This window comes from Serinus canaria, chromosome 1 (assembly GCF_022539315.1).
Source record: "Serinus canaria isolate serCan28SL12 chromosome 1, serCan2020, whole genome shotgun sequence".
Classification (NCBI taxonomy): Eukaryota; Metazoa; Chordata; class Aves; order Passeriformes; family Fringillidae; genus Serinus; species Serinus canaria.
This window is the reverse complement of record NC_066313.1, coordinates 28,024,979-28,039,818: the sequence shown is the minus strand read 5'-3', so window position 1 is coordinate 28,039,818 and position 14,840 is coordinate 28,024,979. Positions and strand designations below refer to the sequence as shown.

General features: G+C 41.2%; 1 protein-coding gene across 4 annotated transcripts; it reads left to right on the top strand.

The window, feature by feature from the left end:
- Positions 1-1,802: 1,802 nt before the first annotated feature.
- Positions 1,803-14,724, top strand: LOC103827186 (protein mono-ADP-ribosyltransferase PARP11). Of its 4 annotated transcripts, none has more exons than XM_050972644.1 (8): positions 1,803-1,900; positions 5,405-5,533; positions 5,632-5,752; positions 6,987-7,062; positions 7,992-8,064; positions 8,152-8,282; positions 11,673-11,824; positions 12,247-14,724. In XM_050972644.1, the coding sequence occupies exons 2-8, from the start codon at positions 5,408-5,410 to the stop codon at positions 12,558-12,560; spliced, it is 993 nt and encodes a 330-aa protein (XP_050828601.1). In that variant the 5' UTR covers positions 1,803-1,900; positions 5,405-5,407; the 3' UTR covers positions 12,561-14,724. The 4 variants fall into 4 exon arrangements, with proteins under 4 accessions (XP_050828601.1, XP_030090564.2, XP_050828594.1 ...); XM_030234704.2 differs by lacking the exon at positions 1,803-1,900 and adding an exon at positions 2,030-2,211; XM_050972637.1 differs by lacking the exon at positions 1,803-1,900 and adding an exon at positions 2,074-2,324.
- Positions 14,725-14,840: the final 116 nt, after the last annotated feature.

Genomic DNA, 14,840 nt, shown 5'->3' with positions numbered 1-14,840 from the left:
TCTCAACTCTATCCCACACTTCAAGGCATAGCAGCAGAAACCTCTTTAAAACTTCTGCCTGCCAGAAAGCTGTGCATTCTGCTACTGGAGCTTCAAATACACAAATTCTGCAAAAAGCATGACCCTTATTTTAAAAAAACACAACAGACAGTAACAGCGATAGAAATAAATTACCCAAAGAGGCCCACATTAGATTTAATGCAATATCAGCATCTTTTCATTAAAAAAAATGTTCAACAGACATTCAGCAGCTAATGTGGTAACAGAATTCTTCCTTGCTTCTAGCCTCTGTATACATCCATAAATCAAGGCAGGATATGTCCCAACAAACTACATGTGCTTTCCAACAATGTCAACACAAATACTTGAAAATGATGGCACTACCTCCAGAAAACTCCTTTATTCCAGAAGCATTATATTCGTGCCAGTGAAATACCTCCAGTGATTTACCATGGGCTGCTTGAATTTTTAACTCAAATAGATAACATTTTCTGACTCTGTATTCAGAGGCAAGGTCAGCACAGCCAGAATTTGGATAAACATCCTGTTTGACACTCCCTCAAAACTGGAGGAATTAATCATTTTCACTCCACCTGTGTTGTTCTTGGCATGCTGCTCAATGAAAACCCTTCACTGCAGGATGTGCTGCAATGACTGCACGCATGTATGAGGACTGCCTGTTTTGGAAGTTACCAGGCCACTGGCTGACAGCGGAATGCTGTAGCTGGTGTCACTGACAGCTTCTCCACCCAGCAGCTCCCCTCCTAGAATGTCTGCACCAAAGGGTGATCTATGCTCAGGACTGTGGCTTCTCTTACTGACTGTCCTAGAGCTGCTGCTGCTGCTGCATCCAGACCTCAAGGTGGCACAGAGCTGCTCACGGCCCCAAGCCCCTGCAGCAGCTGCTTACGGCTGCCCTCTTTGCTCTGTGTGACCTGATGGTCACATCTGCTGCCGTGCCTGGCACCAGCACGGTGTCAGGCTCTGGTACCACAAGGGGCTGGCACCGGTACTGGTACTGGAACTAGGACTGGGACTGTTACTGTTACTGGTCCTGGCACTGGAACTGAAACCGTGACTGGCACTGATACTGGGGCTGGAACTGGGCCTGGTACTCGTGCAGCTGCAGGAACAGGTACCTGAACAGCTATTGCCACCAGAACTGGAACTGGGATTGATACTGGCACTGGTACTGGTAGTGAGACTGGAACTGGGATTGCTGCTGGTACTGGTGCTTGGACTGGGGCTGGAACTGGGCCTGGTACTGGTGTTAGTACTGGCACAGGAACTTGGATTGGTTTTGGAATTGGGACTGATGCCAAAACTGGGACTGGGCCTGGTAAAGGTACTGGGACTGGCGCTGAACTGGTATTGATACTGGTGCTGGGCCTGGTGTTTGTACTGGTACAGGTGCTTGGACTGGTGCTGGAACTGGCACTGGTGCTTGGATTGGAACTGGTGCTGATGCAGGTACTGGCACAGGCAGTAGTATTGATACTGGAACTAGGCCTGGTACTGGTGTTGGTACTGGACAGGAGTTGGGACTGCTTTTGGCACTGGGACTGGGGCAGGAGGCGGTGCTGGGGTCGGGACTGTGCAGGTGCCGGTATCGGTATCGGTATCGGTGCTGACACTGCGGCAGAGCTACCGGCACAGCATCCGGCCCTGGGCCGACCCTGGGCCCTCCCCGTCCCCTCTGCGCGTCACGACAGCGGCTCCACCCCGCCTTCATTTGCATCCCTGCCCCCGACGGGCCAATGGAGCGCGGCCACGGCGGCGCTGTCCCCGCCCTCCGCGGCCGCCGGTAACGGAAGCGCCGGGAGCGGAGCGGGCCCCGCGCGCCCGGCCCGCGCGGCGCGGGCGGCCTGCGGGAGCGCGCCCGGTGCGCGCGGCCGCTGCGGTGAGTGCGGGCGGGGCGGAACGGCCGCCGCCGCCGCCCCTCCCCCCGCGCCGCGCCCTCCCCCCGCGCGCCCCGCAGGCCGCCGCCCGCCCCGCCCCGCCCCGCCCGCCGCGCAGCGCTGCCAGGCTGGGCACGGGCGCGGGAGGCGGCGGCCGCTGCGTGTGGGGAGCGGCCTGCGCGCCCGATGGAGGGGTAGTGCTTCTGTGCTCGGCTCGGTCGCCGGGCCGTGCCCTTGAGCGCCCATGGCTTCGGCTCTGGAGGGTGCGGTTACGGGCGGGATTGCGACGGCGGCCCCCGGCAGCACGGAGCGGGTGCGTGGGGGCGCAGGTGGGAAGGGCATTGTCATTCCACCGTGTGTCCCGTACTGGTGCTAGTGCCGGTCCTCCTCCTGCCTCCCCTCCCAAGCCCTGCGGGCTCACCTCAGGCAAGTCTCCTTATCAGGTGTCGTGTTCTCTAAGGAAGAGCCAGAGATTCCCTTAGCACTGTTCCCAGCAGGATACTTGTACCAAGTCGATGCTTGTAGGGAGAAGAGCCTTTGGCAATAAAGCACGGTGTGCCAAGTGAAGCAGGCAGCACAGGAATCCAGACAGAGTAGTCCATTGGGATGCTGCGGTGTTTGTTATCATCCGGGTGGTGAGAGCCTGGCACAGGTTGCCCAGAGAAGCTGTGGATGCCCCATCTCTGGGAGTGTTGAAGGCCAGGTTGGATGGGATCTGGGGCAACCTGGTCCAGTGGAAGGTGTCCTTGCCCACGGCAGGGCGATTTAAACCAGACGGTCTTAAAGTTCTCTTCTAACCCCAAGAATTCTCTGAGCCTGCACTCTGTAAAGGATGTATATCGGTTGAACATGAAGTACTTATGGGAAAAAGAGAAGGTGCAAAGCCATTCAGTCACAGCACACGAGTGCTGTTCCTGTTTAGGAGGATGTTTTTCCTAAGACATTTGTTTAATATGAGCTGTTCTGGTAGCTCCTGGACCAGTAGAAACAGTGCTAATGATGGGAGTTGAGACCCTTCTCAAAATGCTACCTAATGTTTATAAATGGTGTGCATTTAATTTTGAATTAATTAGTAATTCCTTCAAACATTTTGGATTTGTGTCACATTTGAGAAGAAGTTCTCTTGTTTTTATGGCTTTACATATTCATGCCTTCAGGTGTTTCCTCCACACTTTTAAAATATCCTGGAATCTACTTGTTTACCCTAGGCTTTGTGATGAGGTTACAAGTATGTGGGTTGAATGTAAGATTTTTGAAAGCCATGGGAATAACTTATCTCCTTAATAAATGGAGATAGTTTATTAAACTATCTCTTAATAATGAGATGCCCCTGGAGGACTCTTAAGTCTCTTGTCAGGCACAGATCATCATGCCTTCTTTGCTTGTAAAGACATGTCCTCTTGTTCCAAAGGCATCATTGGTTTGATTGATCAGAGTCAAGGCCCTGAACTAATGCTGGGAGGGAGCTGAGCTCACCACTTCAGTGGGAGCATGAGGGAACAAAACGTTACCAAGAAAAGCCTGAATTGCTTTCCTCAGATTTAAAGAAGTGCAGCCTACCTCTGCCTGCTCTCAGTAGGATAGAACATAGTCAAATAGTTACCCAAGAGGCAGAATCAAATTGAAGGTGAAAGATTTTCACCAAAAAATGTTGGCCAGTTGCACTTTTAACACCAAGGGAATGTAGGCTCTGTGGCTGTGTTGCTGTGGGTAACAGAAGAGATGTTGACAGATGCCCTCTGAAGCAGAGAATGGTTTTCTTATCTCTTTCAAAATACTTTTTCTGTGCAGCTGATGAACCTTTTTTGTAGTGCTGCTTGATCTTGAGGCAGCAATCCATACATGGAGCCTTGGGTAGGCTTTCATTTTCACTGAAGTAGGTTTGCCCTCAGATTCTCCAATTTGGTGATGTTTTGGAGATCCACTTATGATTCCCCTGATCTCTAAGCATCTAGATTTTTGTAACACTTTGGAGTTTTTGATGATTAGAGTACAGCCTCTAGCTACTATCACAAAGAGGTTTCTCAGATTATTTTTTTTTTCCCAAACAACTGCAGAAATACAGCTAGCTTGGGAAAAATGGGGGAGGAAGGGTGGTGCTGGAAGTGCCTCCTGCTCTGAACTGCTGCCCCAGTAGCACTGGCCAGAATGGGGATGCCTACTTTTAGTTTCCAGTATTTGTCTTCTTCAGGTCTCTATTTTTTCTGGGTTGAAGTGACCAGGAAACAGCTGAATCATCCAGGATATTAACTGCACATTGTTTGACTTGTGCTGAAGTGTGTTGTTTCACTTCTTGGAAGAAAAAGTGAACTTGAGGACATATTTGGGAAGAGTGCCAAAGTGTTTTGCTTAAACAGTTAGAGTGGCTGAATTGCTGACCTTTTCTGGGTGTGGGGCAAGTTTTTTGTCTGAAAGATTCCCTGAAACTTACTTAGAATTTTTGTTTGGGGAGGTTGTTGCAGAAAGTTGACACATTAGGAAATACTTTCAAAGAGAGGTGAGCACTTTCAGAGTTTTCAGAATTTTATTGACTAACAGAGAATGAGCTGAATTCTGGCAGGGACTGTTCTTCTAAAGGTATTCTGGCATAGCTCTCGGTGGACTTAAACTTGTCTGGCTTCTTTATGAACTTCCATAAATTTGCAGCATCCACACCATACCACAAAAAGAAATTCCATTGGTTTCCATCTGGTTCATGAAGTTTTTCTTTCACTTACTTTGAACTTGACATGTGCAACCTTCAATAGGTGTCTCCTCCATATGGCAGAAGAAAATGTGATTATTTACTCCCTATTTGGTTTTGTCATGATTCTGTAGACCTCTGCTGTATCCTTTCCTCAGTTCTTCCATCCTTCAGAACCCCAACTGTGGTAGTCACTGCTTGTGTGGGAGCCAGTCTTGCTTTTGGTGTGAACCTTTTCTATAAATACAAGTACAGAGTATCAGGAATTTCACTGTGTCATTTTTAAGTGGGTGCATTAGGGGGAAAATTCTTCTTCATGCAATGAGAAGGAACAATCTACTGTGGTCTTGCACAGTTAAATAATTGTATTCTTTGTCTTAGTTTTATTTTTTTTCTTACAACTATTGATTTCCAGTCTGATTTGTTCACTAGTAGGTGTTCCCATCAAGCTGTTGGATGTAACCCTACCATCTCGTTCTTGAGAAGTATGAATGAAGAGCCTGTTGTATATTTCTGAGTGGTTTTGATCCTACAACCATTGATATGAAATTTAGCACCTCTCTTTGATGACATAAAGCCTACAGCTCTTGCCTTTACTGTCACTCTTTACAGACAATTAAGAAAATTTTGGAAATGTTTACCTAAGTTAAAAGATAATACTGGATAAGTAGCAATTGAGAATTTTTCTCTGGAAAAGAAAGAACAGATCAGTCCTCAGCCTGATAGGAATTTTTTTTTTTTAGTTATTGCAAATGCACTTAATTTTGCTTTTTAAATAAATTTCTCTAAACTTTATTTGTGTGTATGTGTGTGAATGTTTCAGGAAATGCTTCAAGGACCATCAGAAGATGTGTTTGCAAAGATGGAAAGTTCAGTTGAAGACATGGATACCTCTGATACCCAGTGGGGCTGGTTTTATTTGGCTGAGTGTGGTAAATGGCATATGTTTCAGGTAAGTACCTATGAAGTTATTTTGGTTCTGATGGATTCCATACATAAAATTCCCTATGGCTGAGTTTGTCTTAATGTGCTTTTTCTTTTATTTTGAAGACTGACTCAAACAGTCACTGCTCCATCAGCAGTGAGGATATTGAAAGGAGTTTCCGAACAGACCCCCATGGATCTCTGTCTTTTACCACTGCAAAGTTTAACTACACACTGGACTTTTCAGGTATGTGTCTTGCCAAACAGTAAATTTAAACAATAGAAGGTCTCAGATACACCAGCACATTTGTTCATTCAGCAGGTTATTGTCCTCATATCTGTGTGAAAACATGATTAAGAATGTCTTCTTTATTGGAAGGTACATAGGAGTTTTTAGAAACAGCTGCCCTGTTACATTTTTTGTGTAGTTTATTAATGAAGTAGCATGTTTTGTTTAATAGCACTGCATTGGAGTTCCTACTGCTTGCTCCAGCTGCAAGTGGCATGTAGGATACATCTCTTGAACTGGGAAGGTTGAACCTTTTTTCTTTAATGTGCAACTGTGTGTAAGCTTGGAAAACCACTTCCATCCATTCTGTGTAAGAAACATTGCTGTAAAGGAGGCTTCCTGCAAAATGCTGGTATCAAAATGATTTAATAATTCAGCAGGTAGTTGAAGCCAGTTCTGTTCTCAGAATAACAAGGAGATAGGCAAAAGGATTTACTGGGAGATTGTAAAGATCTTGCTTATGCTGTTCTTGTAAATTACAGAGTATTACAGGCTTCTAATGTATGTAACTAATTATAAATGTAATCTGTTCTTTGTTAACAGGTGTGTTCTAGTAACTTTTTTTTTTAGTTTTTCTATTCATAGATGGTTTATTTTCTAATTAAAGTACAAAACAGCTATATGCTTAAATATAGGGAATTAAGAAAGTAAATACATATTCCAATATACGTATTCAAATGTCAAATATTCCAAATACAGAAAGTGGGGACTGGGTAAAACAGCAATATACTGGCAGTAAGGTGGTATCTAACAATACAAGGAGTTTTATACTTACTTGTGAAATGTCTTTTTATAAAAAACTGTGTTTTGCATCCAGAATAAAAACACTGCACTATAAGCAAATGTTAAAGAACAGTTTTTATGTTACTCTCTTTAGGCCATGATGTCTTACACCAAGAATAGTATATTCTTTGTCATCCCTTTCAAGTCAGTGGAAGTTCTGCCTGTGATTTAGTGGGGCTGAATGTTAGGTGGATATTTTAAAAATAGGTCTTTTGTGTGTGTAATATTTGGACATTTTCCCAACTCATGTAAATGACAGTGCATTTAGAAACATTTATTGAAAATGCTGATTTGTTACTTGTTGAAATATTAAGTAGCTTAGGTTGTAGTAGTAAAATGACACTTCAATGTTTCATATGCTGTAGATGAATTCCCAAAATTTTTTTCCTAATTCTTGTTTTATGCTCAGTGATGAGACAAATCAACCTAACTACCCTTAAACAACGTCCAATAAAGCGAGCTCCCTTTGCAATCAATTCATTCAGGTAAGGAAATAAGAGGAAGACTCCTTATTTTTCTTTTATGCCTTCTTCTTCAAAGTAAAATGAAACAAAGGAGTTTTATATTTATTGTTTATATTTATTTGCTTTTGGAGTCACTTGCTCCGAATACCTGTTGAACCAGAGTTGCTGCAGGGAAGCAGCACCAAAAAATGGAATCCAGTGACTCCATAAATTATTTAGAAGTAGTATTGTAACAGCAAAAAAAGCGTGAGTTATGTGTTGTTCCTATATTTCACTCATTTACTCTAAACTTACTTGGAGTTTAAGAAATTGTGTTGTAATAATTCTTCAATGAGTCTAATTGCTTTAGATGGTCAGTTTCTTAGCGTTTGATCAATCATTAGATGTAAAGCTGAGCTGATGTAAATCTGGAACTCACTAAACAATAAACTGAGCTATGCAGTGTTGCTGCCACAGGTGAAATTGAGTATATGGGATATGTGGATTTTTTTCCCCAAGTAGTTTCTGAGAAAAAAATTAGTTCTGAATTGTAGTGTGGTTATACATTAAAAAAGAAATTTGTCATTTGTCATAAGAAATGTAGTAGCAATCTGTTTACACTGGCTTTCAAGAAGACTGTTTTTGAAGTGCCAACATTTTTTCAGTAGATATTTGCTAAATAGTGCATACAATGATGTGGCAATTTACTTTATTCTTTGAATAATTGCATTCAGTGTTATTTCCATGTGGTGACAATTTTTTACTTTCAGGAGATTTCTTCTTTTAGTCCCCATTTTAAGAGCTTCAGTGTATGTAGTGCATGTGCTTAAACCACTTTTTCTTAGTAGCTCTATATAAACTTCATGGGGGTTTGCTTTTTTTGCATACTGTGTTGTTTGGAGCAGGAGTTTGACAGGAAGAAAATGCCTCATGTCTTTGAAGTGATGTGCTTTTACCTTTTTTGTTTGAAGTTTCATCTGTGAAAATGAGGCTATCCCTATGCCTTCCCACTGGGAGAATGTAAATACTGAGGAGCCATACCAGGTAAGAGTTGGTATGCAACTTGGTCAAAAACATGTGACAATGAAATAATGCATTGAATTGAAATCGCACTAACCTCTTTTTTTCCAGCTTATTCCATTGCAAAAGAAAACAAATGAATATAATGAAGTTTCTAGTCTCTTTGGAAAAACAATGGATAGCCACCGAATTAAAAGAATTAAGAGAATACAAAATCTAGACTTGTGGGAGTTTTTTTGCAGGTGAGATTATTTCTAAAACCAACAGTTTTAGGATTGTTAATGGAGTAAAGTTTTAAGTCATGCAGGAGAAATATGTTTAACTGTTTTTATTATAAATGAAATTTTTTGTTACTTTTTAACTTTTAAAAATTTTCGTATTTGTCATTCATTCAAAATTTAATTTTCAAGACTGTGTAGCTTCAACAGGTGCAGAAATTTAATACTTGTAGAAATGCATTAGAAAAAGCTGTAGCATAGATAATGTGTTTAAGGTGTTCAGAATATCTGTGTGGGAGATGCCCATGATCCTTACAGTGAAGTAAAGAGACAAAAATTAGCTTTTTGTAAAATGATTCCTTGAGAGGCTTGTATTATTTTAATTTTTACTGAACAAAGCAAATGAATATTTCAGTCTTGTTAAATTTCTCAATTTTATGAAGCATAGGACAGGATTAAGTGTCTAATGAACACATATTCATGCAATTCTTTTAAGTTTAATGTACTACAAAACCTTTTTCTAAGTTCTTGGCTTTTCCCTCTTCATATTGTGCTGGCCTGGAAGAAGTAGGAGGTGCCCAGTTTGGTATCCACTTGTTTTTTGGTGTCAGTCTTAAGCAATTGTACTTGACAAAAGTAATTTGTGTATCTCCTAGGAAGGAGTGCATATCAGGAGGTTTAAAGATGTTTTAGTCTAATAAAATCTAGACTAAATTAGGGAGTGAGGAAATAACTAGCCAGATATATACTAAAATCTTGCATAAGTTACATGATTTTTTAAAAGATATGTCATTTATTGTTAATTTAAAGCTATATCAACGTGTGTGAGGAAGTGAAATTCATTATATATGTTAATGGTTAAGAGAGTTACCCAGCTTTTAGTTAAGTTTCCTTTTTTTCTTGATGGAGTAAGGAAGAGGGTCAGCAGAACTGCTGCCTTGGACTTCTAGAGGTCAAACTTTGGGTTGTTCAGAAGATTGTTTGGCAGAGTCCCTTGCGGGCAGTCCTGAAGGGCAGAGGAGTCCAGGAAGGCTGGACTCTCTTCAAGAGGGAAATCCTAAAGGCTCTGGAGGAGGCTGTCCCCATGTGCTGAAAGACAGGTATTTGAGAAATAAGATCATCCTGGCTGAACAGAGAACTTTGGCTGGAATTCAGACAAAAAACAGCGTGTATGACCTTGGGAAGAAGGGGCAGGCAACTCAGAAGAAGTAAAAGATGTTGAGATGTTTTGCAGGGAGAAAATTAAAAGGACCAAAGCCCAACTAGAACCTAATTTGGCCACTGCTGTAGAAGACAATAATTTTTTTTAAAAAATAAATCATCAACAAAAGGAGGGCTACACAGAATCTCCATCCTTTCCTGGATATGGGGGGAAACATAATGACAAAGAATGAGGAAAAGACTGAGGCAACAAAGGCATTAATAATAAGAGCACCCAGACCCTGAGTTGGTAGAAGTGGGGAGCAAAATGCAGCCCTCATAATTCAAGAGAAAATGGAACCTGGTACCCCACACAAGTCTATGGGAATGGATGGACTCTACTGGAGGGTACCAAGGCAGCTGGAGGGGTGCTCACTGAGCCACTTGCAACCATTTACCAGCAGTCCTGGCTCACTGGGGAGGTCCCAGTTGGCTGGGGTTGAGCAAGTGTGATGCCCATGCACAAGAAGAGCTGGAAGGAGGATCCAGAGAACCACAGACTTGTCAAGCTGAGTGAGCTCAGTGCCAGGGAAGGTCAAGGAGCAGCTCATCCTAAGTGCCATCACACAGCGTGTGCAGGGGTCAGGCCCAGGCAGGATAAGTTTAGGAAAGGCAGGTCCTGCTGGATGACCAACCTCACCTCCTTCTATGACAGGGTGACCCACTAAGTGGATGAGGGAAAGGCTGCAGTTTTTTTTTACCTGGACTTCAGTAGAGCCTTTGACACTGTTTTCCCACAACATTCTCCTGGAGAATCTGGCTGCTCATGGCTTGGACAGGTGCACTGTTTGCTGGGTAAAAAGCTGTCTGGATAGCTAGGCCCAGGGAGAGGTGGTGAATGGAGTTACAGAATCCAGCTGGTCACCAGTGGGGTCCCCAGGGCTCAGATGGGGCTGGTCCAGATAAAGATATTATATCTGGGATCCGGACAAGGGCATCAGGGGCACCCTCAGTCAGTTTGCAAATGTCACCAAGCTGGGTGGGAGTGTGGATCTGCTGGAGGGCAGGAAGGCTCTCCAGAGGGATCTGGACAGGCTGGATCAATAGGCTGAGTCAAGTTGTGAGATTCAATAAGGTAAAATGCTGGGTCCTGCCCTTGGATCACAAGACAGTGCTGTAGGCTTGCACATACTGGTGAAGAAATTATTGCCTGGTAGTATATTACAAAGAAAGAGGTATTCCAGCATTTCAAATTCACTTCTTTGGTGTCCCAGGTAGGAAAGTTGAAAAGAGGATCTCAGTTTGGAGTTGTCGAGGAGTACAGCAAGTAAAAAAAGGTGTTGGTCAGTGAGATTGCTGACCAGTGTTAGAAAAGGCTTATGTGCTTACATAGGTACAAGGAGCATGTCTCTGGGTATTTAGTTTTGCTGTAGGTTTTACCTTTCATTGAGTGAATTGGCTGAATGAGAATTTTCACAGTGCTGGATCAAGTTAATTTTGTTGAACTGGATTATCTTGTCACTGCTTGTACAAGGTGCTAAGATGATGCTTTTTAGAACAGTTGAACTCCTTGATTTCTGTTCCAAATTACCAAAGTGTCCTGTTGTGGCATTTCTGCATTCTGCACAACCAGCTTGCCGCTGTACCCAGTATATTTTACTGCTTAGGAGGAACAACTGCTACTTAAACTTTTATGGTTTTGAAAAAGTGTTTTGTTTAATTGGTAAGATAAGGGATTACATTTGATCATTGCTTGAATGATTATTTGCATCACTGTAGTGGTCAGAACACATTTGCCTCTTACAGTAGTTCCCATATTAATGATGATTGGCATTATGAAATGAACTGGTCAGAGATAGTAAAGGACTGTCACAGAACATCTTTTGATTGATTATTCAGTTTTTCTATAAATCCATTCCATTCCTCTGTTTCAAGAGAAGTTACTCAAGGCTATATTCTATCTGCTGAAAATGACCACACTGAAACTAATAACACATGAACAATGTTGATAAAATTGGTGTAGGAGGACCATTTTTTTTAAATCTTAGACTATGTCAGAAAATAGTCCCTACAGCATTCAGAAATGTATGATTTCTAAGTATGTACCTTAAGCATTCTGACGTGTTTAAAACCTAGAGTCATCTAGGTACCTGTAAAGTAGAATGTGTAAGGTCTGTACCCTCAGCAGTGTTTTCACAGTAGTAATTTAGTGTGTTTGTACAACTATTTATCTATTATGTCCTTATTTATGTATTTATTGTGTGTTTTCTGTAGGAAAAAAGCTCAACTGAAGAAGAAAAGAGGTGTCCCAACAATTAATGAGCAGATGCTGTTTCATGGCACCAGTAATGAATTTGTAGAAGCAATATGTATTCATAACTTTGACTGGAGAATAAATGGGATGCATGCTGCTGTGTATGGAAAAGGTCAGTATTGCTGTCACATACAACAGTGATAATGTTAACAGCTCAACATTAAGTCTTCCCTGTAGTGTGTACTTTGTGATGCATGCCTTGTGTTTACCCAGGAGCTCCTTAATACAGCTCTGCTTTTATGGCAAGTGTAATTAAGGATGCAGTAAGGAATGTAATTGTCACAACTGGCTGGTAGGGCCAGGGAGCATGGGGAAGGGATGCCCAGCAAAGCAGTGTTGATCACAAGACAATCTCCCTACTAAAATGTTTGCACTAAAAATATTTGGTCAGATTGTTATAATAGATAACAACAAAAAAAGGATTCCTAATGAACATAAAAGAACTGTTATTTTTCATCTGTTGATAGCTATGCTCTGGTAGTCAAACTGTCATGGTAAGAATGTCATCAAATTTTCTTTGTTTTTGTTTGAAAGGGACCTATTTTGCAAGAGATGCATCATATTCCAGCCATTTCTGCAAAGAGAGCATGAAGCATGGAGATACTTTCCAGATTCATGGTGTGAACCTGCAGCCTCATCTGCACAGACCAGATAAAGTCATGTTTCTTGCTCGTGTATTAACTGGTGACTATATTGGTGGTGATTCAAAATACATGAGGCCTCCTTCAAAAGATGGAAGCTTTGTGAACTTGTATGACAGCTGTGTGGATAACACCTGGAACCCAAAGATCTTTGTCATCTTCGATGCCAACCAAATCTACCCTGAGTACTTAATAGAATTTTGTTAAATTTGAACTGAGTATTGTTTGTGGTTTTTTTGATAATTTTGTTCCTTTTGTAAAGACAACAACATAGAAACGATGCATGAAAGAGAGGTGAAAGAAAAGCTGGCATACATTTATGGAGGAGGGAAGCTATCAAATATTTAAGAGAGACTGGTGAACTGTTTTTAAAAATCTGTAAACTTTACTAATGCATTTTTCAAATGTAGAGACTTACAAATCTGAGTTGCTTAGTAAGCCTTAAATACATTGAGCATTGGTAAGTTTTAAAAGGCAAGATTTATGTTTTGATTTTCTAAAGTATATTAAAAGTGATTAGAAATATGCCTCTAATATAGTATGCATATGATGAAATTAATCTTTTATAAAGATTGCCTATAAAACAAAGTAAGAACAACAACAGCAAAACCCTAGGGGACATGGCTACGTGTGTGTGTGTGTGTGTCCATGTTCTGTAGTACATGTTACTTGGTTTGGAGGTCTCTTAGTTTGGATTCTAAACCTAAAAAAAGAAAAAGAATCTACAGCTCCTCCATCAATTTCCTCCAAATAAAGTTCAACAAAGCTGTAAGGTTTAACTTTATGTACATTTTACTGTAAGCTTCAGTTATAAACTGGGAAAATAACAAAGCCCTTGCAGTAGGATTTGACTTTTGGTTTTGATGGAAATGAGGCCCATAAAGTTGTGGTTGTTACTTGTTTGGTATGTAACTTGGGCTCACTGTTGGGATATCAGCAGTGCCATACGCCTTTCTCAGTTCTTATCCTATGGAATTTTTGCCATCTCGTTGCAGTATTCATGAGCTGCTGTGATTCGGGTCTGAGTTTAAGATACACTCGGTGCTCATATACTGAAGACTGTGTTACTGAAGACAATGTTTAGGTTAACTTAACTATAAACTAAACTATATAAACAATACAGTTAAACTAACTAGGAAAATTTCAAAAGATGCCATCCTTTAGCTTTTAAACACTACAATAAAAAGCTTTCAGTAACATTTGTGTAGACCAGGTTTTCATAACTGGTATGGTTGTAAAGTTGAAGAGTATTTTTCACATGTAGAAAGAGCAAAAGAGACAGTATTTGGGTAAAGAGCAAACCTGAGTACCTGAACACATAAAGAGGCTGAGGAAGGAGCTGTTACAGTGAAATGCACTGTTGTGTGAACGATCTGCTATGGAATTGTGTCCCTGGTGTCCTTTGTTAAAGGGCCTAAGTAGCACTAATGGACAAAGTCAAAGTTGAAACCCTTCCAGGCTTTTTCTTTGGCTATGGCCAGTAACAAGTCCCTGTAGAATCGGTATATAATTGTAGCAGATATAGAACGATCTATGTTGGTTTGTTATAGAATTGTTAAGGACTTTTTGTATCAAAGGCTGTGTTTAAAGTGTATTGCATTTAAAGGCACTGCAGCTGCTGGCATCACCAGGTCTGCTCAAAGTCGCACTAAACTGGTGGAGCGGGAAGCATGAGATGACGACATACCTGGCATTGTAACTGAGGACACAAATATCTCTTCCTTCTGCTGTGTGATTTTACTGTTGTCTGTCAGTGGATCTTGCACAAGTTGTTTATCTGTTTCTGTTTGTGATTTCGTGTCAGTTTTCCTGTCCCTAAATCATTTAGGGCTAAAATGCATTTTCCTTTATTTCAGGAAGAATTATTTCTGATCCCAAAAAGCTGGGAACTTTAGGTTCTACTCTTGTAGGTATGATTTGTGTTAGATTCACTACTATGCTAGCTCTGCAAAAGGCACTTTGTTACCCACGTTGTATAAAATAATAGCAAATCACGCAGGGAATTTGTGTATTACTGAATCTTTTTTATTATTACACAGTATTCTACAGAGCATACATTTTGTGAAGCTAACAAATACATGTGCTGTTGTTCCTTTGATTTGGTCTTTTATTTCTTCTGAAATGGATGTTTTCAGTTAAGAAAACTGAAATTTCTTTTTTAGCGCCTCATGGACACAAAGTACCACAACCTTTACTGATCTCTGGGACTTTTGTGATTTTTTGTGTGTTGGTGTCTTGTTTGCTGCTTAATTTGAATTGAATGGCACAATCTTAATCTTACTGCACAATTGAAGTTTTACCTCTTCTTTCAATGTTCAATGTGTTCTGCTTTTTGTGCTGATGAATTTTGTTATTGAAGATGTCTGTAAAATATCTGTCCTTTCTCTGGCAAGGGGAGAGTCATTATTATTGCAAGCAAAGTCCAGAACTGTACAAGTAGCCAATACAGGAAATAGTTGGACTTAATAAAAGGAACAGTGAGAAAGA

Excerpts from the sequence above, each read along its gene's own strand:
- LOC103827186 (XM_030234704.2), top strand. The coding sequence starts at position 2,143 with ATGGCTTCGGCTCTGGAGGGTGCGGTTACGGGCGGGATTGCGACGGCG. Across the intron at positions 7,063-7,991 it reads TTTGCAATCAATTCATTCAG|TTTCATCTGTGAAAATGAGG; the intron begins GTAAGGAAATAA and ends TTTTGTTTGAAG. Across the intron at positions 8,283-11,672 it reads TTGTGGGAGTTTTTTTGCAG|GAAAAAAGCTCAACTGAAGA; the intron begins GTGAGATTATTT and ends TGTTTTCTGTAG.